This window comes from Lytechinus variegatus, chromosome 15, assembly GCF_018143015.1.
Source record: "Lytechinus variegatus isolate NC3 chromosome 15, Lvar_3.0, whole genome shotgun sequence".
NCBI lineage: Eukaryota > Metazoa > Echinodermata > Echinoidea > Temnopleuroida > Toxopneustidae > Lytechinus > Lytechinus variegatus.
In genome coordinates, this window is record NC_054754.1 from 28,631,868 (window position 1) to 28,654,222 (window position 22,355).

Here is a 22,355-nt window from a genome sequence, read left to right on the forward strand (position 1 = left end):
TTATTGAATTTTAAAGTTCATCCATAATTTTTTTAAACGGTTATTTCCACATCTTCAAGAATATTCATTAGGTGGGATGATGATGTCACATCCCCACTTTCCTTTTTCTTATGTTATTACATGAAATCATAAATGTTTCATTTTTCATACATGTGCAAATGATGTGTCTCCATTATGATGAAATAAGTTGTGGCAATAAATAACTTATACACTTAATCAGTTGTCAATCCAATTGTTCTTGTTCTTGGTAGAATTTTTTTTAGTAAACCTAATTTCATATAATAAAATACAAAAGAACAAGTGGGGATATGACATCATCAGCCCACCTAATGAACATTCATAAAAACATGCCTAGAACTGTTTCACCAGGATAATGCAAATCTTTAAAATTCAATAGTTTTGTTATGTATTATCCGATTTTGATCAAATTTTCTGCATTTTTGCTCTGTGAATTTTACTGTATTTTTTGAGATATAACTATCTCCAGCCTGGACCATCCCTTTAAAATAAAAGATTGATTGATTACCGATTCCAAAGCTGCCTTGACCACTTCATCCTCCAGGTTCTGCTGGATGTGAATGTCTACTTCATCCAAGATGAACTCATCCGATGTTAGATCAAGAACACCAAGGTTCAATTCAGCCACAGCCTCCTCAATCTGCAATCAGAATTATCAAGTGATTTTCAACACAGGCCTGTAGTAGCCCAGGGGCCACTTCCTTTGATGAGTGGATACCATGTGTGACCATGGGGTTTCGAAACGCACCCTTAACAAGTATTTTCCATGTTCTGACAATGCACCCCTTAACAAATATTGGCGTGTGAAACCCAACCTGTAATAAGTATTGGAAACAAAATGGTACCCTTGACAAGCATTCCCTGAACTGACCCCCTAAACAAATATGATATCTTAATTGTTATGTCACGGAGTGGATCATTGACGTCAGCTTTACGTTTATTAACTTCATTGGGTTTACTTTAGTACCACTCCACACATCTCGCTCAAATCGGACCCTTAACACGTAGTGTTGGGGCAACAAGTACTTTAGTATTTTAGTCTTTTTATACCCTTGCTAATTGGACCGTAAACACATAGTTTTCCTCGTGAAATATATACCGTTTTTCCATTATATTAGTGTTTTTGACACCCTAATTACCTTACATACATTACGGTGCTCGCGCAATTGGCGGCCGAGATGCACCCCACACATTCACTTGCTCCCTATCACACAACAAAATCATCCTATGACATGGGCAAAATCTCGAACAAAAGTGAAATTTTCTTTTCTAAATGACCGCATCTCGCACTAGAAATGTCACAATCCCATTTCCTTCACATCATAATTAAGAAATAAGGGGACTAAAAACGAACAGCCAAAAAAAGCCCGGCCTCGTTAAGGTTAAACTTAGCGACATCTTCTCATTTTGAATTTTTCTGGCAGTCAAGTTGATTATCTATTGATGTGACATGTTTCCTCTCAGACGCTCACACAGTCGAGGCTCTCGCAAAGTACGGAAATTTTACGCATGGCGCATTTTAGAAATTATTTTCTAACACCCAAATTCAGCGCCACGCTGCTGTGTAACGCGCGGTGCGGTGTATACGAATGGATTAAGGGATCTACACGAGATCAATCTGGTAAAAAAAACACTAACTTATCATCTTTTTATCAACACCTTCATACACACTAGGTGTTTAAGGTATATAGGGTCATGCGTCATGAGGTCGCCCCCTTTGCGTTACATGGTGATTTTTGCTTTCGCGACGCACTTTCAACTTTAAAAACATTTATCTGACAAAGTATACACCCTATGATAGCAAAAGTATACATTTTCTGAAAGGAAATTGCACAAGGAATCCAAATCTGCACTCAAAAATAGCATTAGGTGTAAGGCAACAGTTTTACATGGATTTGATTAGGGAAATTCTGATATTTTTTTAATCTCTTGGTTTTTGTCTTAAATTTTTGTGTAGTCCCCTATGACAAAAATAATGCTATATTATGACAGAACACATTCAGACCTTTCTAACAATCATGTTCAATTAATGATCTGAAAATTGACCCCGACTTTAGCCCCCAAAAATCATGCGTTTTAGGAATCGTGTACTATATATCAGGTGTTATAATGCTTGCAATACCAACATTTGTTGGGTTTTCTTTGCCTTGTACATCAGAATTTATAAGTTATTAACATTTTAAAAGGAATTGATGGTACATGTAGGTACATAAACAATTCAAAGGAAAAGTAACCATTGAAGTGTAAGTTACACAATTTGCTTAACGAGGCTCTTATTACAATGATCTGCCAAGTGATGATGACATGCAAGAGACAATGTCTATAGGTTCAGGAGTAAAGACTGAAACAAGTTTGCAGATGCTGTATGTACAAAAATACTACTGCAGCTTCATGAAAGAAGTTTCTTAAAGGTCAAGTCCACTTCAGAAAAATGTTGATTTAAATCAATAGAGAAAAATCAGACAAGCACAATGCTGAAAATTTCATCAAAATCGGATGTAAAATAAGAAAGTTATGACATTTCAAAGTTTCGCTTATTTTAAACAAAATAGTTATATGAACGAGCCAGTTACATCCAAATGAGAGAGTCGATGACGTCATTCACTCACTATTTCTTTTGTTTTTTATTGTTTGAATTATACAATATTTCAATTTTTACGAATTTGATGATTAGGACCTCATTGCCTGAAGCACAAAATGTTAAAATAATGGAATTCCACATGTTCAGGGAGGAATGAAACTTCATTTCACATGACAATGACGAGAAAATCAAAATATTTCATATTTTATATAATAAAATACAAAAGAAATAGTGAGTGAGTGATGTCATCAACTCTCTCATTTGGATGTAACTGGCTCGTTCATATAACTATTTTGTTGAAAATAAGCCAAACTTTAAAATGCCATAACTTTCTTATTTTACATCCGATTTTGATGAAATTTTCAGTGTTATGCTTGTTGAATATTTCTCTTTTTATTCAAATCAAGTTTTTGTTGGGGTGGACTTGTCCTTTAAGGGCAATTGCACACATTATAGCCACATAGTCTGTGTTTGATAGTTTAAAGCCATGGCGGGTTTTGATGAGTTCAAAGCCAAAATATAGTATGCAGTCCTTTGGTATGATAGTATTTGAGGTAGGTTATGTCCATTTGACCATTTCACACAGACACTTATTGTTTAATGTCAGTGTGTGTATTTTAATAGTGAAATATGTATTCATGAATGTGTGTAATAAGACATCAGTGAAGATGTACAAACTTGGTGCTTTTAAGAAAATAATGCTAAACCTTCTAAAATTCGTAACACATTTTCTGGATGTTTGAAGGTCATTGACCTTTGTCAGTTAATAATTTGGATTATTTGCCTTAATACTGAGCAGTATTTTCATCCCCTCAGAATTGTAGGAAGTGTTTTTTTTTGTAATTGATGCAAGTTTAGTGCTAACAATAACTGTCATTCAAATATGTGTCAATCTGGAAGAAATGTCAAAATTAAGACATTGCAAATTTATCAGATTTTTATGTTTCAACCTTATCACACAGGTCTATGACATGGCCAAACCTACTTTTCAATCATTAGACAGTAAAGTAGAGTATGTTAGCTTTAATTTGATACCAAGTTTGTAGGTTTAGGCCAAGTTTTGACAAAAATATTGATGTTTTCCCAAAAATTGTGTTTTCCCATTGACTTTGTACAGGCGGCGCCGCTTCCGGCACCACCCCTCATCACCTCTGGTGTCCTGACTTTTGAGAGCTATAACTCAAGTTCTATAAAGTCTACAGCAATGAAACTTTCCAGGCTATTGCCTTATTAATTCAGCTTTAAAATGATACTAAATTTGTTGGAATAGCCTCTATGGTTTTGAAAATAATTAAGAATTACTATAGCACGAAGCCAAAATATGTAACAGCACCACCCTTTTTGGGGGCGAGCTCATGACGCATGACCATAGATAACTTAAATCAAACAAATTTACATGACTTCTATCTTCAAAAATGGATTTCCAAGGGGATCTTTGTTTACAAGTGTCTCTTATGTATATGGCAGGGGCTGCGGGCTGGGGCACTCATTCAATGAACAAGCCTTCAGCCCCCTACTTTTTTCTAAAACCGTGTACAAATACGTAAAAATTACCATGTGATTGTGATTTTTTGCATGGTCAGCCCCCCCCCCCACTTTCAAAACCGTATGTATGGGAGGGGGTTCAAGGCTTTGTGATGAAGAAGTATAGGGTAATAACCCTATTAATCCCCCCCCCAAAAAAGGCATCATATTTCCTTTCACCATACGACAAGATACATGTGTGTGTGTGTATTTGAGTTTTGTCAGACGTGTATCAATCAGACATGATTATTTACGTCTGGGACCGACCTTTAACGTCACCATCCGAAAGACGTGACCAGGGCTCGAACCTTGAACCTCTGCATCAATTTGTAACTTCCCCACAGCTTGGATTACAGGCGCACGCCACAACGCCCAGTCAAAGTTAATTATAGAATAAACTAAGCTGATGGCGCTACAACAACTATAATTAAAAAAATATCGTGTGTCATGGGAGAAAGAGACTACTAATAGTAGAGATCCAGCGATAGTAGTACGATCGCTGGATCTCGAAGAAAAAGAAAAAGAATTTAAAAAAGAGAAAAAATAAGAAATATAGGAAGAAAAGCAAAGAAAACAGAAGAAAAAAAGAAAAAAAAGACAAAAAGAGAAAAGAGAAGACAAAAAGAAAAGAAAAAAAAATATAACATGAAAAAGAAAAAAAGACAGAAAATAACAGAAAACAAAAGAAAAAAAAGAAAAAAAAAGAATTAGAGAGAGAAGGAAAAAAGGAATGGAAAAAAAAATATATAATAAGCTACTGAAAATGAACAAAAGCTGTGGCAAAAATAGTCAATCCTGACTGGTTACCAACCAAGGAAAGAAGAAGATCCGAAATAGAAGCATCTCCGGCATGACCGGAAACAGGTATCTGTGGAGAGAAGCAGTATTATTCAGCTCTGTAGATGTCAGTGGTGTGGTCGCTTCTGTTAGCTTTCTTTAATTGAGCACAAGAGGGCGTGTTACATCCTTTACGTAGAAGTCTATGCGCTGCTGAAGACCATGACAAATTTCCGCATACATTCCAACGATTTCTCGAAGAGCCTTCAAATAAATGACAATATAACATCGATTCCAGCTTACATCAAAGCAACAACGGAAGGAAGATCAACGTTTGGTTCGGGTGGAAAGACTGGTAAGTCAATCTCTCTTACTTTTAATTTTTCAAAGAGAATTGTTAGTAGATCTACGCCTCACGTACCACTAGTCCCATTCCCTACCTTTTGCTGTATGGCAAATGGTCGGGGATGACTAGACCAAAAGCTTCAGTCTCTGTATTTTGGTTGTTCCGCTGAACTACGTTGGCTCCACTCACCATACATAGACTGAAGAGGTTGGGGGTCCGTGGCTACAGACAACGTATAGTGAACTAGCGTTTTATAGATCGCGATTTAAAACTGTTTTTTGAGCGAAATTTACAGTTTAATTATCAGGGAAATATAAATAACTTAAGTAATTGCATACCTTGGACCGGAGTTATTGAAAAAAATCCACTGGATGATTGAGAAATCTGTCATCTAAGACATTTTCTCCTGACCTGACGGTTTTTCCTGCAAGTTGCCATCTTGAATGACGTCATTATCGTTAATGTCTCGATATATCGCGATTATAACTATTATCGTTTGTCTTCGTGAGTGTATCGTATCGTATTATTGCCTTGTAGGTGTGCTGGTGGAATGCAATATCGATATCACATTCGTATATTGTTGACGCCCTCTCCGTTCGTTTGTAAATATTTCATAGTTTGGCTGCCTTAATTTGGATCGATGAGCTGTGCTTTTCCCAACTAAACATCGGTAAAGTATAATTTTCATGCATTTTCATCTATATCGTTTAAAGTATTTTAAAATTGAATAATTAGATATTTTTAATTTAGTTTTCATATCCTTAGATTGTAACCTCAATGTGTTATACACAACGGCAAATTGTCCATAGACTGTGTACAACGGATAGATCGTCTCCGCACAGCGATTCGAAGACCGCTGATTGGTCAATTGCGCAGATCACGTCATGATCACGTGGTCCGAAAAATAATTCCTTCGGACTGCGTGCGGAAGTATCGATAGCGATAACGATATCCGGTCACGATGTGTACGCGGTAAATGGTCTTGGTTCGTGATCGGATCACTCCGGTATCGATCGAAAATTATCGAAACTCTGCAATTTCATGCATATTCACGCGACGCTCCGAAACCCGGAAGCCAATTGACTTTGTGCACGTTGCGATAGACTCTACAAATTCCAACGAACACGATGACATATAGACGCTAATTTGTAAGATTTTGACGGAAAAGCAAAAAGTAATCGAAATTCTCTTACCTGTGCGGTATCGGTGAGAAAATAGATCCTCCGAGAATACCTTTCATAATTCATATAAAATACGCGAAAGTGAAATTCTAGGTCGATTTTGGTACGAGGTGATAGAGAATTGCACACTTGTTTTGGTGGAATTCTGTGTGGGGAAATAAAAGGCTTGCACTGCGCATGCTTACTATATTTTCATTCATAAATTGGTTCTCGGCAGTGGCTGGATGACGTCATGTAATAAGCAAAAATGTACACGACCGCTACGTCCACGCTCCGCTATCCGTTGTACACAATTTGTCGCTGTGTTATATAACCCCAAACTTTGGACTCTGGTCGGACAAAAGTGCTGGTGTTATAACAAATGGGAGCCCACACGGACACTTTACCGTCGGTGAATGGGGATTACAGTAAAATGTCAGAAATTGTTGAATAAATCCCCAGAAACCACGGTTATTCCTGTCTAGGGGATGACGAGTGGATACAGGTACGGAAGATTGATATTGTAACAGTAAATTTTGCTGGTTCTATTTAATCTGTACTCTTACATTTGGCTTTCCATACTTTATTGTTTACATTCAACTTGTTTATTTCCATTCCAACTCATCTCATCCTTCTTTCCATCCTCACAATCCACATACATTGTCATGATCTCATCTTTCATTCCATCTCCACAATACATCTCACATAGCAACACAGGTTCATTGCATTTCATTCTTTCATTCAGTTTCCCCTCAGTCATGCTTCCTGGTTTTCCATTAGCTTTCCACTCCACATGGTCTTATTGTTTAATTCTCATTAGGATTCAGTTTAACTCATGATCACCCTTCTCTATTCTCTGATTGGTTCTTATTTTTAAATAGGGTTAGTTCATTTTATAGTTCATACCATTTTTCTTGTATTTGATTGGTTGATTTTTATGATTATCCAATGTGGGTACATTGGCAGAAGATAAGATTGGAAAGTAAAGTCAGTGCTGATCTGGACTTCATCTTGTAAACTTCTAATTTATTCTGTGTTCACCCTATCTTCAGTTTGATAATTTTATTTTAATCAATTAAAGTAAGGAGAGTTTGAATGTACAGGAGAGCATAGGAGACTGAGTTTGGAATTGTACGGTCATGTTACAATATATTGTAATATGAATTATGAACGTCTGACAAAAAGAAAACCAACCGATCGCCTGACCGATCAGCTGACCAGTACGCGAATCACATCAGAGTTGATCTGTGGAACGCCCACCAAGAATTCAAGAAAAAAGACTGAAAATGTAACTAAGTTTAAGTTTAAGTTAACCTCAATCCATTAAAATCTGAAATGTCTTAAATAGGCCTAGTTAAAAATTGGCAGTGTATACAGCCACACGCGTGTGTCTTTACCATTCAGCCACACGCGTGTGGTTATATCCAGAACACCTATCTGTGGATACCGCCACACGCCGCCAGTAATAACAGTAAAACACGTACCGGTATGTAGGTCTGACCGTCTATATCATTATCACGATCAAAATAACCTCATTTCTTCATTAAATTCTAACCCCTTTGATATCCTTAGATCGTTTCAATTTCATTCTCACCGTCTTCTCTCCTTGCTTTTCTTGTCTTGTTACAAACGGTCGTCTGTTTAACAGCAAATTTCCACACTACTTGTGTCGATTCTGGCTTCCTTCGCGGTGGCAGACCCATACAGCGTTAACGCAGCGCAGTTATAGTAGACATACACAGTTTGGGTTTACGTTTGGTACGAATTATGAATATTCATAACTTAGTAGTACGTCTTGGTAGTGCTTGCATGAATATGCATGATTTCATTTTTACGATCTCCTGCTAACGATATCGATAGCCTCAGGAGATGAAATGGAAACGAATACTTAGATGGATAGACAGATAAAATTTAGATAAACAGGAAACAGATAGAGTGATAGACATATAGATAGATAGATATAGATAGATAGATAGATAGACAGAGACACCGGGGATAGTGGACAGATAGATCTGACAGAAAGACAGAATATATAGGCCTGGCATTAGAATGAAATATAAATGAATATAATGAATATGAATATAATATAAAAGAAAATAAATGAATCTATAAGTATTAGATTTATGGGTACCTACATTACTACTAAAACAAATGATTGGATAAATAAATAAATAAATGAAGAAGTAGACCTAGGTAAACTTAGACTTCTGGTGATGGGAGGGGGTCATAATGTATACATCATAACCACTGGCGTAGCCAGGAATTTTCAACAGGAGGGGGTGGGGCAAGGAGAGGGAGCGAAGAGACCGAGGGGGGGGGAGGGTGGGGAGGGGGTATTCCCCTTCTCACGGTAGGGAGATTTTTTTTGAAAATTCGAGCATGATAATGGCATTTTCTGCACACTAAAAATTCAGGATAAGGGGCATCTTGGCAAGTGGCATATGGGGGGGGGGGGGGCAAGGCGAGGAGAGAAGCGACTGATCGCTCACAAAATGCATGTGGGTTTGTGCGTGTGTTGGATGGGGGGTTGGAGGGGTCTGCACGGTGAATGCGTGTGTGCATGTGCGTGAGTGTGTTGTGTGTGTGTGTGTGTGTGTGGGTGGGTATGTGAGTGTAAGGGTGTGTGTATGTGTGTGTGCGTTCACGCAAGAAATTTTGGGCAAAAAAAAGTCGATCACCCCCTCTTCAAAACGGATTCACGCCGGTATGTGTACGATAATTTTCTTCTAAAAACGGTCGACTAGTTAGACCCTATGGTACGATAATTTAGCATTTTGAACTGGCCTGGCAACCCCCCCCCCCCCCCGGGGGATCACTTCCATTGAAGAGTGGACAGCATTCGCGAGAATCGTCCTTAAAGAGCACCCTAAACGAGGATTCAAGGGCAGGTCGCTAGGACACCCTTAACACGGATTTTGTGCAGATGTCCCAGCTTTGCACACCCTAAACGAGGATATTCCCATTTTCATATCTGGAGTAGTGGGGGGGGGGTCCATTGCGTGCAGCGCGCGCCCATCTACGTTGCCGCCGAATTTGCATCTGCATGCTGGTTGGTAATGCCTCTGAAGAGTTAAAAATGACTTTGGAAGTGGGACAAGAATTCACTAGCTTTTCAGATTTCAAAAAGAAACTAGAGGTATATAGCCAGACTCGTCACACTCAGTTCTTCACAAGGACATCAAAAAGTTACCAGCTTTGCAACAGATCTAGACCAGAAGAGAGACGTATCTCTCCTCAACTGAAATATGGAATGCTTGAGGTAAGTCTGATCGACCCTAGGTGCCTAGGCCGGGGCCTAGGCCAAATAAGGCATGTGCTTTCGTTGTGTCGCTTTTTAGACGATCATCTACCCAAATGTGATGCGCAATGATAAGAAAGTCTAGTATAAATTCTTGTTTAAAAGTAAAACATACTGCAGGTTATGTAATGTCTGTTTTCATGTGATTGCAAGACACTTCATTCCACTGTACTCTGGCACTAGCTCGGTATTCACGCCAATCGCGCGCTCGCCATTGAAAGCTACTGTATACTGGGTATAGACGTACGTACGTAGCGCTATAGCGAGCGCAGCGCCCCTAATGCCAAGGCGGTCGTTGTTTAGCTAGTCGAAATAACGAAATCTGATTGGTCTGTTGTCGATGGTAACTTTGAGCCAATTACCTTGCAACACTAACAGTGGCAGATTTATGGTGATTGTGTGCTTTTTTTTCAATGATAAAATCACCTCCAATAGAGTGCTGACAGGCTTACAACACTACATTTGGGTTGGGGGGGGGGGGACTGTGTTGTGTACATATGTGAAAATTTACTACTTGTAGATCTACTGGAGTCAGTGGAGAGGTGGGTGCAGGCAGAAGCATATTCAGAATGAAGACTCAAAATTGATTATTCCCAAGAGGAGTTAAAACCTCAATTGTTTCATGACATTGGCGACAATTTCTTAATTACAAACCAGTAGAACTTGATATTTGGGGTATAACAAACTCAAATATCATTTGGCAATCTTTCTAATCTAACAAGTTACCAATTTGCACCAATTTTGTAAATGCTGCCAATTGAGGATTCACATTATTTCAGTTTGCACTTGAAATAATTCCTATGAGCCACTCAGCCATTCATGAGGGCTAATTTTTTCAGAAAAAAAACCCCTCTCTTTTTGTACATATTTCAGAATTTTAGAAAACCTGATTGAATTGTATCAGATGTGGTCTGCTACTCAATGGGTGAAATTGAAGCATATAAATGGAAAAAAAAGTGGATTGAAACATAAAGAGAAGGTGAGAAAATAGTGGCAATTGAAAGTAGGCATTTGGAACATGACCACTACACTATAACCGTGCTCATTGAAAAGAGAGATAATGTAAGTGGTAGAAATTTAAAATGTACATTTTTTTTTCTTTCAGTTGCACTGTGTCATTGGAGGAGAAAAACCAAGAAGTCGCGGATCAGGAAAGCGTGATAGAAGGTATGATCCTGGTATGATCAGTGAATGGGCTCTAGTCCAATCAATCCAAGTCTTGAGACCAAGATCGAGTCACTTTACCCATTACAAATGCAAAGACAATGAAAACGCACACATCCACACACCCTCACACAGACACACACACACATATATATATAAATATATATATATATACATACACCAAAATCACTGAATTACTACTGAACCACTAAAAGAGGTCTAATTTTCAAAATTATTCGAAAGTCTAAAATTTTCTGAAAGTGTTTGATGGCTCAACCTAATTTATCATTAAATATGCGTATGATTCTGACCAAATTTACCATGCCGACCAAACTATACATTTATAATTCTTTCATCTTCATTATGTAGCACAATGCGGTCATCGTGTCCTGTCATGCTAAAGTTGCTGGCTTCCGTGGATGGGAAGAAACTTCGCTTATCGTCCATGGTATCAGAGCATAATCATGAGGTGTCAGAGGTATGATTTAGTCTGGAAGATAGATTACTCTTTCTTTAAAAGAGTTGAAGAAATTTTAAAATGAACAGAATTATTAGAAAAAAAAAAATGCCAATCATAATTCATTACATAGCTGCTAGAACAAATTACGAGAATGGAACTAGATTAGAGCTAAATCAAAAAGAAGGAAATGTCCTCCCTAAATTCATCTTAAACTGTTACAGGTGCAAATTTAAGATCACCTTAAACAAGAATGAAAATTTTCATGATACTAATGATGATGGTGATGATGATGATGGTGATTATGATGATAATAATATTGTCTTTTCAGTAATCTAGTATTAACATTAGTATTCTGAGCTACTAGTAATTAAGACCTTCCCAAGGTACAAATCTACACCAGAGTGAACCAACGTGAAGGGCTACACTTGTGAATAAATTGGTAAATGGCATTATCAGAGATGGCAAGTCTTACTTTTTGCAGTATTTTGTACTGTTTCTTAAATGAAAATACTGCAGGATTTGTGAAAATACTGTTTTTGTCTCAAAGTTTATCACTACACATGTTTATTGCTAAATTGGTGAAAGTACTGTTTTCATCCAAAATACCACTTTGCAGCCTACAAATGCTGCCAAATATCACTGCATTATAGTGATGCATAGTGAAAATCATTCTGGAAGTTGAGAGCCCACCTGCCAGATTGTCACTATGATCTACTGTATGTGTGTTTAATACTCCATCCTACATACCGGTATCCATTAATCAACTTTAACTGTTTCATCTGCAGGCACTGTTTCGCCACCTGCCTCAGCAGAGGAAACTGTCTGATGATGAGAGGGAGGAAGTAATGGGATTTCTTGCAATGGATGTAAGTATGTCACTTGATCTTAGATGGTAAAAAAAACAAGTTGTGGGCTAATACTAACTGCAAATAAGTCCGTTTCTGAGAGTGAAAGAAGTGAAATTTCACGGAGGTCTCTACGAAGCAAAATTATCAAAATGATTAGCCCAATTTTTTGTTAGTGCAGCCCATACAAACGTGTACTCTTGTCTTTAATAATCACAACTATCAAGAAAGATGCATCACCAGTGACATTCGCATTTATCGTGTTGTAACAAAAGAAAGTAAACAGCAGATCAAAGAAATATTCCGTCATGTAAATGTTAGAGCTTGTAAGAATACCATACTCACAATTAGTAAACTGGCCCTTGTAGGATCCTATGTAATATTCAATGCCAGGGGTGAACCGCATTGGACAGACATGTCACTACTGGACTAACTTGGTGTATCCTGCCTACGTCTTGATTTCTTGTTTTTTAGTCTTCCTACCCCCTTTCTTTATCCTTTGCTAAATTCTCTCTAATCCAGTTTCGTCTTTCAGAACCCTTTCCTTCTATACAGTTCCTTCTCCATATACCCTCTTCTTCCCTGTTTTCAGTCCATAATTCCTTTCCTTCTGGCCTTTGCTGCCCTTCAGCTCTTCTATTTCTTTCACTGCAGGCACTCACTCAGCTACTCCTTCATTCAGAAAACATCAGCATCAATTTATTATGACGTCTATATGTTAACTGCATTTTCCCCATTTTACCTTCATTCTTGGTTTAGTTCTTACCCTCACTATGTCTCAATTTGCTTAAAATGTTTGATGTATTTTATGTGTATGTATTATGATGTAAGTACTATGTTTTGTAATCATGCTCTTACCCACAGTCCTGTACAATGTTCCCATAGAAACATGTAACCTGGACTTTTTATGTTTGTTTCCCTTGGTTTGAAATCAATAAAGGTGATTATGAAAAAAAAACATGTATTTATGCACATCTACACTAGCTGATCACATATATTTTCTTGTGCAAATTGGATGCAATACGGGGTTTGAATTACATCATTCCTTTGTATACATCACACTGTTCTTTTTTTGTGTTTTCATTCAGGCCAACAAGAAACTCATTCAAGAGAGAATGCAGAGCAAAACTGGGAAGGTCATTGTGCTTCGAGATTTAACAAACATTGCTGCTAAGGTGAAGTGTAGAGAACAAGATGCAGCCACCATTGTGCGGACACTCCGTGAAAAATATGGTTAGTAACTTGCCTTTCTGTCAGCATCTACTGGTGGGGGTCGAGCTGAAAAAGAAATTAGGAAAGGAATAGCCACTTTCTTCCAAGGTAGAAAAAACAGTTAAAACCAGAACTGGAATCAACTGGTACCAGTACAAGTTGCCTTTCTGGTCCTCAATTTTTTTTTTTTTTTACCTGGGTTCCTTCCTTCCTTTCTCTCTTTCTCTCTTTATCTCTCTTTCTTTTTCTGTTTCTTTTCTTTCTTCGATATGAGGAAGGAATGGCAATTTAGCATCACCAGAATCCTTTTATTGTTATATTACAGGTGCGACAACAGAAGTCCTGAAAGACAAGAGCAATCAACTCACTGGCCTATTCTTTCAAGATCCGGATATGCATCGAATCTATCAGGCCTATCCGGAACTTATCTGCGTAGATGCAACATACAAACTAAACAACCTCAGGATGCCTCTCTACCTGATTCTTGTGGAAGATGGTAACGGTAAAAGTGAAATAGCAGCGGCAGCAATTCTTGCGAGTGAAAACAGAGAGAGCTTGAAATGGCTGTTTGAAAGTTTCAAGAAACACAATGAACACTGGCCCCAAACAGTTAACATCATGAGTGACAAAGATATGAATGAACGAGAGGCAATAGGAGATGCCTTCCCTCAAGCAAGCATGCATGTTTGCTTGTTCCACACACTGCGGACCTTCCGTCGAGAGGTAACAGAAGGGAAGATGGGTATTACCAGTGGACAGAGAATGACGGCTCTGAGGATACTTCAGAAAATAGCATACAGTCAGAATGAAGAAGAGTACAAGAAAAATCTAACACTTCTTGAGGAGTCATGTCCATCTGCAGTCACACAGTATGTGAAGGCAAACTGGGATCCCATCAGAGAAGAATGGGTCCTTGGCATGAAGAACACTTACACACTGTTAAACAACACAAACAATCGTCTGGAGTGTCTGAATCAGAAAGTAAAAAGCGTTGTAGGACGCTACAGCACACTGCCAGAGTTCATATCAAGATTCTTTGTTTTGGTGCACTCATTGAGAGGTGAGCGGGACCAAGATGCAGCAAACATAGTTCATAAGAGGAAGGTGATGAAGTTGCCAGAAGATGCACCGGAAAGGAAATACTGTGAGGTTCTTACCCCATATGCAGCCTCATTAGTGAACCAGCAATTGAGCAGAAAGGCCAGCCCAAATTCCCAGTACAAAACAATGCAAAATGAATGTAACTGTAGTTTCTACAATGCTACTCACCTACCATGCTGTCACATCTTCCAGCTTAGGGCTGAGCAGGGGCTGCCAAAGTATGACAATGACCTGTGCCCACTGCGTTGGACCACTGCCTTCTACAAATCCCAACAGAGGATTTTTGTGACTCACCAGGATCAGCACATGGTAACACCGAGATCTGCAGGAGTTTCAGTGGAGCAACAGCAAATACGCCCAATTAGCCAGCATGCGCGCTATAGGACAGCGATAGACATAACATCAAAGTTGGCATCTGTTGCATCAGAGACAGCTGGACAAATCTACCAGAACAGAATAACATCACTTAGAAGGATCTACGAGATGTGGTGCCAAGGAAAAGAAGTTACCATAACGGAAAAACAGGATGGTGAGTTCATTGTTTTTTTGCCTAATGAATACACACCCACTCACACGCACATACATACATTCATACCAGGTGTTAAAAAGAACCTTTTGCTATTTTTCATCGCCAATACCTTTTTACTGCATTCATAGATGATAATCAGATTTTGGTAGTGTATAGCAGATGAGTACAATTTCATTTTTATAAAAAATAAATTTGGAGGCACAGATATCTTGCATTTTTTCACTTTTATGCATTCTCTTCAAAAATTGGCTTCAGATTTTGGTGATCTTGAAACCTTATGTGTTAAAAAAGAGAGCCACAGAGATTGCACTAAATGCAAATGAGTGCGTCCAATGAATAGAAGCATTCATTGCAAATCTGGGTCATCCTTTATGGGGCTCACAGTCAATGTAGGAATTAACACCTGGAATTAGGAATGTTCTGCCTTTCCTCATTAGTTTCTAAAACAAGAAAAGTTATGTACCATAAATTAATGCATTGCATTGCTTACTATTTTCTCTTTCTTTTTCCTTTAAAATCAAACTAGACATTGATGCCCAGGAGGCCACAGAGGTGATGGTAGTTGACAGGATGGACCAGGAAGAGGAGAGAGAGCATGGAGGGGACAATAAGGAAGGAGAGGAGGATCAGGCTGAGGAGGAGGAGGTGGGACAGGACAAGGAGATTAGACAAGAGGAGAGGGAAGATGATCTGACAGCTGTAGGTCTGCTTCAGGAAATGCATTTGACAGGTATAGTAGTTGTTTGAAAGTATTGCTTTCATTACTAAAACATTCTTTCAAAAGTAGTCTTTTAAGCATGCGCAATTATTTTGCGCAGTTATTTGAAAGTAAAAATGTATTCCAACTCGAGATGTCAACTAAGAGAAATTTGTAATGAGGTTGATGGTACACTAAATAGCATTCTTTCTATGAAGAACTATAGACATCATAATATGAGGTGTTTCAGATTTTTTGTTTTATAATGGATACTTCGATATCTTTTTAATGGTTTGGTGAAACCTGTATAAAATTGTAATAATAAAACTCATGTTTTTTTATCTGAAAGTGTAAGATCATTTTCTTGTCTATTTAGTATCTGTCTTCTTCAGATATTTTATGTGAGTGTATATTTTCAGAAGATTGATTGCAACTTATCATTTGTTCCTTTGTATTGCTGATTTGCTTTACATAGTTATCAAGTCTCCAGAGGTTGAGATGATGGAAGAGGAAAGGTTGAAGGAATGTGAGGTAACGCAGGACAATGAAACTGTATCAGAGGTGAATGACGATGAACTAGTCCATTTACTGGAGGAACTGAGGGCAGAGAGTACAAACGTTGATGGTTAGTTATTTCTTAATCTAGAAGATTACATCACTACATTTGACTGCTGTTAGAAAAGAGCCTTTCCCCTTACCCTTCCCTTTGGCCTTAGGGGTTGCTCATCATACTGAATCCCCTGGTTGCCAGATTATTGTTCATGTACTGACACAGAGATCAAGGATTCACAGATAGTCAAAAGACAGGAATTAAACTTTGTCATTATAAATTTGACATGCTAGAGGTTATGACAATGTGTACAATACGATTTGGACACTGATATTGTGCTGTTGTGTGCATGTGAACACAATACCTCAGTATGAATGTGTTAACCCATTCGTGACAGAGGGTCCACATTATGTGGTTTGACCTAATAACTTTTGATGCAGAGCCCTAAAAATCATATCAAATACATGAGCAGAAAGAGCAAAAAAATCTACACTTACTGTGCCCATTTTCGTTGCATCAGTATTTGTTGTTTGATGCTGAAATTTTTTAAAAGGAAAATAAGCATTAAAATCCTTAAATTGACAATGCTATGAAAATGTCAAAATTACCGTTTTTTCCTGCAAATTGGCAACTTCATGACTTCTCATCATACATACTGTCAATTAAAATTTGTTTCAGATACATGATGTTTTATAAGAAAAATGTAGCAATAAAAGAAAAATGTTGCCAATTTGAAGAATAAAAGCGGATCAATTTGAAGGATAAAAGCGGATCAAATTAGACTTTAAATAATTCCTGTCACGAATGGGTTCACACCAATGTTTGTGCCAAAAGTCAAAGCTGCCAAGTAGCAGATGTGCGGAAAGTCGAACTTCAGAAGCAAGGAGTTGAGAGCCTTGTAATTCAAAGATTTGAATTCTATATTGAAAATTCATTAATCCTTTTAACCTAACAACATCTAATCTACAGCATTTATCTACAATAAGTCTACATCTTTCTAGTGTCTCTCTACTTCCATGTATATATCTATCCATATATTCAGCTATCTTAGATCAACTATTGACCTATCTACGTATTTAACTATATATATGTTTATATAATTATACATGAATCTTGTATATATTCTTATTTTAGCTCCAAATGCTTTGGAGGTGAATGAAGGACGTACTGAAAATCAGCAGAAGGGGGAAGTACAGGAAGTGACAGCACAAGAGAAGGGTGATGATCATCAGGCGAAAGAAGTGCAGATGAAGGATGCATTTGATGGTCAGTATTGGCATTCATTTACTGTATACTGGTTAATAAACAATTTAAGGTGATGCACCTGTCGTGTGAAGTCAGTGGTTATACCTGAAAGCCCAGTCATTAACCCCACCCCCTATTATTGTCCTAGGGGGCTTATTGTGCTGGGGGTAATTGTCTAGGGGGTAGTTGTGCAGGACTCATTTCTGACAAATATATAATATAGCTATCATAGTCAAGGAGGTTCAATACTACACTCTTGAAATATGAATATTCCAGGTGCAATGAAACACCTGTTTATTTCTTCTTCTTTTTTTTCCCAGATCTGAAGGGGTTGAGACTACCACCCAAAATGAAGAAAAGAGGAAGACCAAAGGGCCAGGAGTGCACTGTTGTTGGGCTGCCAAAGAGAAAAAAACGTCAGACCATTCCATTCTCAAGATTGCATCCATGTGAGAAAGATCAAGGTAATTCAGGGAAATTAAAGGAAGATTGAAATTTTTACCAAGAAAATAATAACATGCATGGACTCTGCAAAAGAAAAATCAGATATTACAAAGTTAGCATACACCATTGCAGGCATTTTGTGAGTATCTGGACTCATGATTTGAAGCTAAATTGTCATACTTGCAATTTTTCCTGGCAAAGAAACAAGAAACAAAGTCAAAATAAAATCAAGTCAATAGATAAAGAGAATGAAAATTCACTCTTAAATATGATAATTTTCATGTACATGTAACAATTTAGCCAAGTTTAAACGTTACAGTTGTAGTCAAAGTCTGAGTCATGCTCTTCCAAATATGGATCCAACTTGGCTGAGGCCAGGGGAAAATATAACCTTATTTATGGTACTACATGTAGTACATATGAATCACTTGCTTTAATTTCTGAGGTATACAATTACATGAAATGATTTTTTGCCTTTAATGTTGAATCTTAAACAGCTGTTGTGTCATGGCTTGTCGGAGAAGAGCTGGCAAAGAGAAGTATTCTAAGAGGATATATGATCGAGGAGGTGGATGTCGAGGTCAGACCTGAGAAACTGCCCTCCAGGATTTTAGACGAGCAGGTCGATGTTAACAGGATGAGGAAGTATTTTACCAAAGATGCCTGGAGTTTGGTGCAGGATGTGGTGGCTGCCAAGAGGAATGATCCAAGATGGACATGCCCTATTTGCAACCTTGACCTTGATGACATAGACTCACCTACACTTGGGTGTGATGCCTGCTTGGAATGGTTTCACCTGAAATGTCTAGGGAAAGCAAGCCAGCCAAAGACGGCCAAATGGTTCTGCTCAGTTTGCCGCAATGCCACACACCGCAACTCCCAAAACTGATTAATTTGGGAACAGATCCATCCAGGCTCAAAAGTCATGAAATTAGTATGGAATTGCTAATTTTACCTAGTTTGGCCTAAGGTCGGTCAGCTAGGCTTACCTCAAGCATTCCATATTTCAGTTGAGCGGAGATATGTCTCTCCTCTGGTCTCGATCTGTTGCACAGATCGATACTTCTTGAAATCCTTGTGTAGAACTTAGTGAAAGAAGACTCGCTTTCATTTTATTCTTTATTCATTCCTTTGGTATTCATTTTAATAGTTTTTTTTTTTTTTCAAAATCGGAAAAGAAAGCAAACTCTTGGCCTATTTCCAATGCCACGTTTAAGGAGAGTTTATGCGGTTTTCAGCCGTTATGTAACTGGCATAAGATATGTATGCTATACAAAAAAAAACATGAAAGAATGAACAGTAAAATAATTAAAATGTGTAATCTGCTATAGCCTAAATATTCAAATACATTAAAGTGATTACACAATGGTAAACAAAATTTTGATATATGATCAAGAATAGAATTCTAAGAAGAATGACATTAAAAATATGATGATTTTCAATCGAAATCATTGCATTTTGGCAAATTTTCTCATAAAAAGTTATGAGCTGACCCAAAAAAATGAGTTTAAGGTATGACGTATAAGTGGGTACCCAGCTTCACGCATTGCAGTTGTGCTACGCGCTAGACTGTACAACATGTATTATACATTGCGCGCATTTTGCTAGAAGTGCGCGACAAGGTACCCACTTTTAAATCATTTTGACGTCAAAGTGGGTACCCAGTTGAAACTGGGTCACAGCTTAGGGGTCAAAAATATCCTGAATTCTTACCACATTTGGGGGTTTCCTTGGCAACACGACTTTTAAAGAAACTTTAGACAGATGATTTTCTGCTAATAAAATCATGCTCTTTTAAATGAACTAACATTGTTTGAGCATTGGGTACCCCCTTTAATATTAAAAATTTGCATGATTGTAGTATGTAGAATTCTGTATGATTCTAGGTTTATATATGATTCGGCAGAAGAAACTCTTAAAGCTTTTTTGTTTCTTTTCAAAAGCTGAATTCACTTAACGTACCTACACATTGATGGCTCAAGTCTCCTCGTGATTAATGACTCAGTTTTCCTCATGTTGACCATTTTTTGAAGAGGATGACAGTTTCAATGAAGTGCTGATATTGAACTGAATCAAAGTCATCGGGGGGAAAAAGGTTCTATATGTTACATGATAATTTTATGTGTTCCAATGAATCAAAGTGCAGTCACAGAAAGTGATGAACTGGTAACTCCTTTTCACTTTTAACAATCATGTTTTTGGTACACATTTTTAAACAAGGCATTACAGTACACTCCCATGTTTGCATTTGCTAAAAAAGGACAGCAACTTTAGACTCGATACATACAAAATGCAAGTATATGGTTCCATTTGATATAGACTGGCCATCTGGATAAAAAGAAAAGAAAACTGTGCACTGCCAAAGATGAATGTGATTTTCATATTGGCTTTCTTTTACTTTGACCAAGTAGAGTCATTGTTGTGTTTTAAAAGATTAATGATCTTTATAAGTTGGCATTATACATGTTTATGTTCTCTTTTGAACTGAGTTTGGATATAAAGTTGAAAATAAAAATGTGTTTTGACTTAATTAGAATGTGTGCAAATTGTGTCTGAATTATTTTAAACTGGGGGGGGGGGATCATAGGGATGGGGGGGGGAGTCAAATAGTCAATCGGGGTTAGTATATGTAGAGTAAACAAACAAAATGGCTACATAATGAGTAAACATATTTCTTATCAATGTGCGTGCTTGTTTCTTTGTTTCTGTATATGTGCATGTGTGCAAGTATCAATGGGTGTTTATACGTCCGTGAGTTGTGTTGGTGTGTACATGTAAGGGGGGAGGGGTTAGTGGAGAATAATGAATAATTATGAAATTAATCTAAAACCTGTAATGATCACTGTATGAGGGGAAATAATGAAATCAATAATTAAGCTAATGGTAATAATCACTGTTTATCATACCCCCTAACCCATCCCCATCCCCCCCCCAAAAAAAAAGGGGGAGGGCAAAAAAGGAGAATAGGTATGCTAAAATCACACATCCACATCACCACAAACACATACAAAGTTGGTGTTGTTTTCATGCATGGCCGATTACACACAATGTGACCTCCCACAAGCCCAAGTCAAACAAATTATTTATTATTGACAGGTATTGATTGATTGATTTATTCAACCATTTATTCGATCATTAATTTCTTTATTAATTTTTCTATTCATTTAGTCATTTATCTATTCATTTATTTATTCATATTCATTCATTCATCCTGTTCATTCATTTATTCATTTGTTTATAATTTTTCAGGTATCAATCTATAATAGATTCATTTATTTTCTTCTTATTTCATTCTAATTTGCTAGATATATCTGTCTTTCCATCCTATCTATTTGTTTATCTATCTATCTATCTATATGTCTATCACTCTATCTGTTTTCTATTTATCTAAAATTTATCTATCTATCCATCTACTAAGTACTAACGTTTAGTATTCGTTTTCATTTCATCTCCAGAGGCTGTATCGTTAGCAGGAGATCGTAAGAATGAAATCATGCATATGCATTACTATCATGCAAGATATACAAGCTTATGAATATTCATAATTTTCGTACCAAGCGTTAAGCATGCACGAATCCCGAGTTTCGTACGTACGCACGTACGTACGCGCACATAGCCTAGAGTCAGTAGATCTAGAGAATCGACACAAGTGGAGAATCGACACAAGTAGTGTGGAAATTTGCTGTTAAACAGACGACCGTTTGTAACAAGACAAGAAAAGCAAGGAGAGAAGACGGTGAGAATGAAATTGAAACGATCTAAGGATATCAAAGGGGTTAGAATTTAATGAAGAAATGAGGTTATTTTGATCGTGATATAGACGGTCAGACCCACATACGTGTTTTACTGTTATTGCTGGCGGCGTGTGGCGGTATCCATAGATAGGTGTTCTGGATATAACCACACGCGTGTGGCTGGATGGTAAAGACACACGCGTGTGGCTGTATACACTGCCTTAAAAGTTTACTTATGATGTTTAGAACTATACCCAAATTGTTACCATCCAATTTGTATTAAGCCCAAGCCTTTCAATTTAGCCTAAGCCAAGCCCAAGGGCGTACATTCGCCAAACTTGGAACATTTTACTAAATTAAAATTTTTAGAAAAAAACCCAAATTGACATGACATGAATATGGACAGGTGGGACCGTGTATACTTCTTAAAGTCCTTCTCCACACAAATAATGAGCTAAATTAATGAGAGCATCGTTCAAAGATAAGTTTTAAACTTCATTCCATGAGTAAAAAAATAAACAGACCTCTGGATTGCCTGGAACATGTTCATCCCAAAATGGATTTTCAGGCTCGTCAACATCATCAAAAGGATTGGTGGACTTTCTGGCACTGGTGGCTGCCATCTTGCATCCTTCTCACTAAAGAGACGACATTGGCCATTGGTCGAATC

The 22,355-nt window shown here is 37.6% G+C and overlaps 3 protein-coding genes across 3 annotated transcripts in view; 2 read left to right on the forward strand and 1 right to left on the reverse strand.

Moving 5' to 3' along the window:
• Positions 1 to 22,308, reverse strand: part of LOC121428400 (vacuolar protein sorting-associated protein 52 homolog) — a 47,699-nt gene extending 25,391 nt beyond the window's left edge. Inside the window, exons 1-2 of the mRNA XM_041625000.1 lie at positions 22,210 to 22,308; positions 527 to 658 (exon numbers count right to left, since the gene is read on the reverse strand). Coding sequence (XP_041480934.1) covers positions 527 to 658; positions 22,210 to 22,308 — 231 coding nt within the window. The remainder of the gene's footprint in view (positions 1 to 526; positions 659 to 22,209) is intronic.
• LOC121428401 (putative protein FAR1-RELATED SEQUENCE 10) lies at positions 10,395 to 16,249 on the forward strand. The gene is made up of 5 exons (XM_041625001.1): positions 10,395 to 11,346; positions 12,114 to 12,194; positions 13,262 to 13,406; positions 13,711 to 15,015; positions 15,542 to 16,249. Exons 1-5 carry the CDS (start codon positions 11,242 to 11,244, stop codon positions 15,760 to 15,762), a joined length of 1,857 nt encoding a protein of 618 aa, XP_041480935.1. The 5' UTR covers positions 10,395 to 11,241; the 3' UTR covers positions 15,763 to 16,249.
• Positions 17,062 to 18,362, forward strand: LOC121428404. Its single transcript, XM_041625003.1, has 2 exons — positions 17,062 to 17,528; positions 17,828 to 18,362. Exons 1-2 carry the CDS (start codon positions 17,369 to 17,371, stop codon positions 17,998 to 18,000), a joined length of 333 nt encoding a protein of 110 aa, XP_041480937.1. The 5' UTR covers positions 17,062 to 17,368; the 3' UTR covers positions 18,001 to 18,362.
• Positions 22,309 to 22,355: the final 47 nt, after the last annotated feature.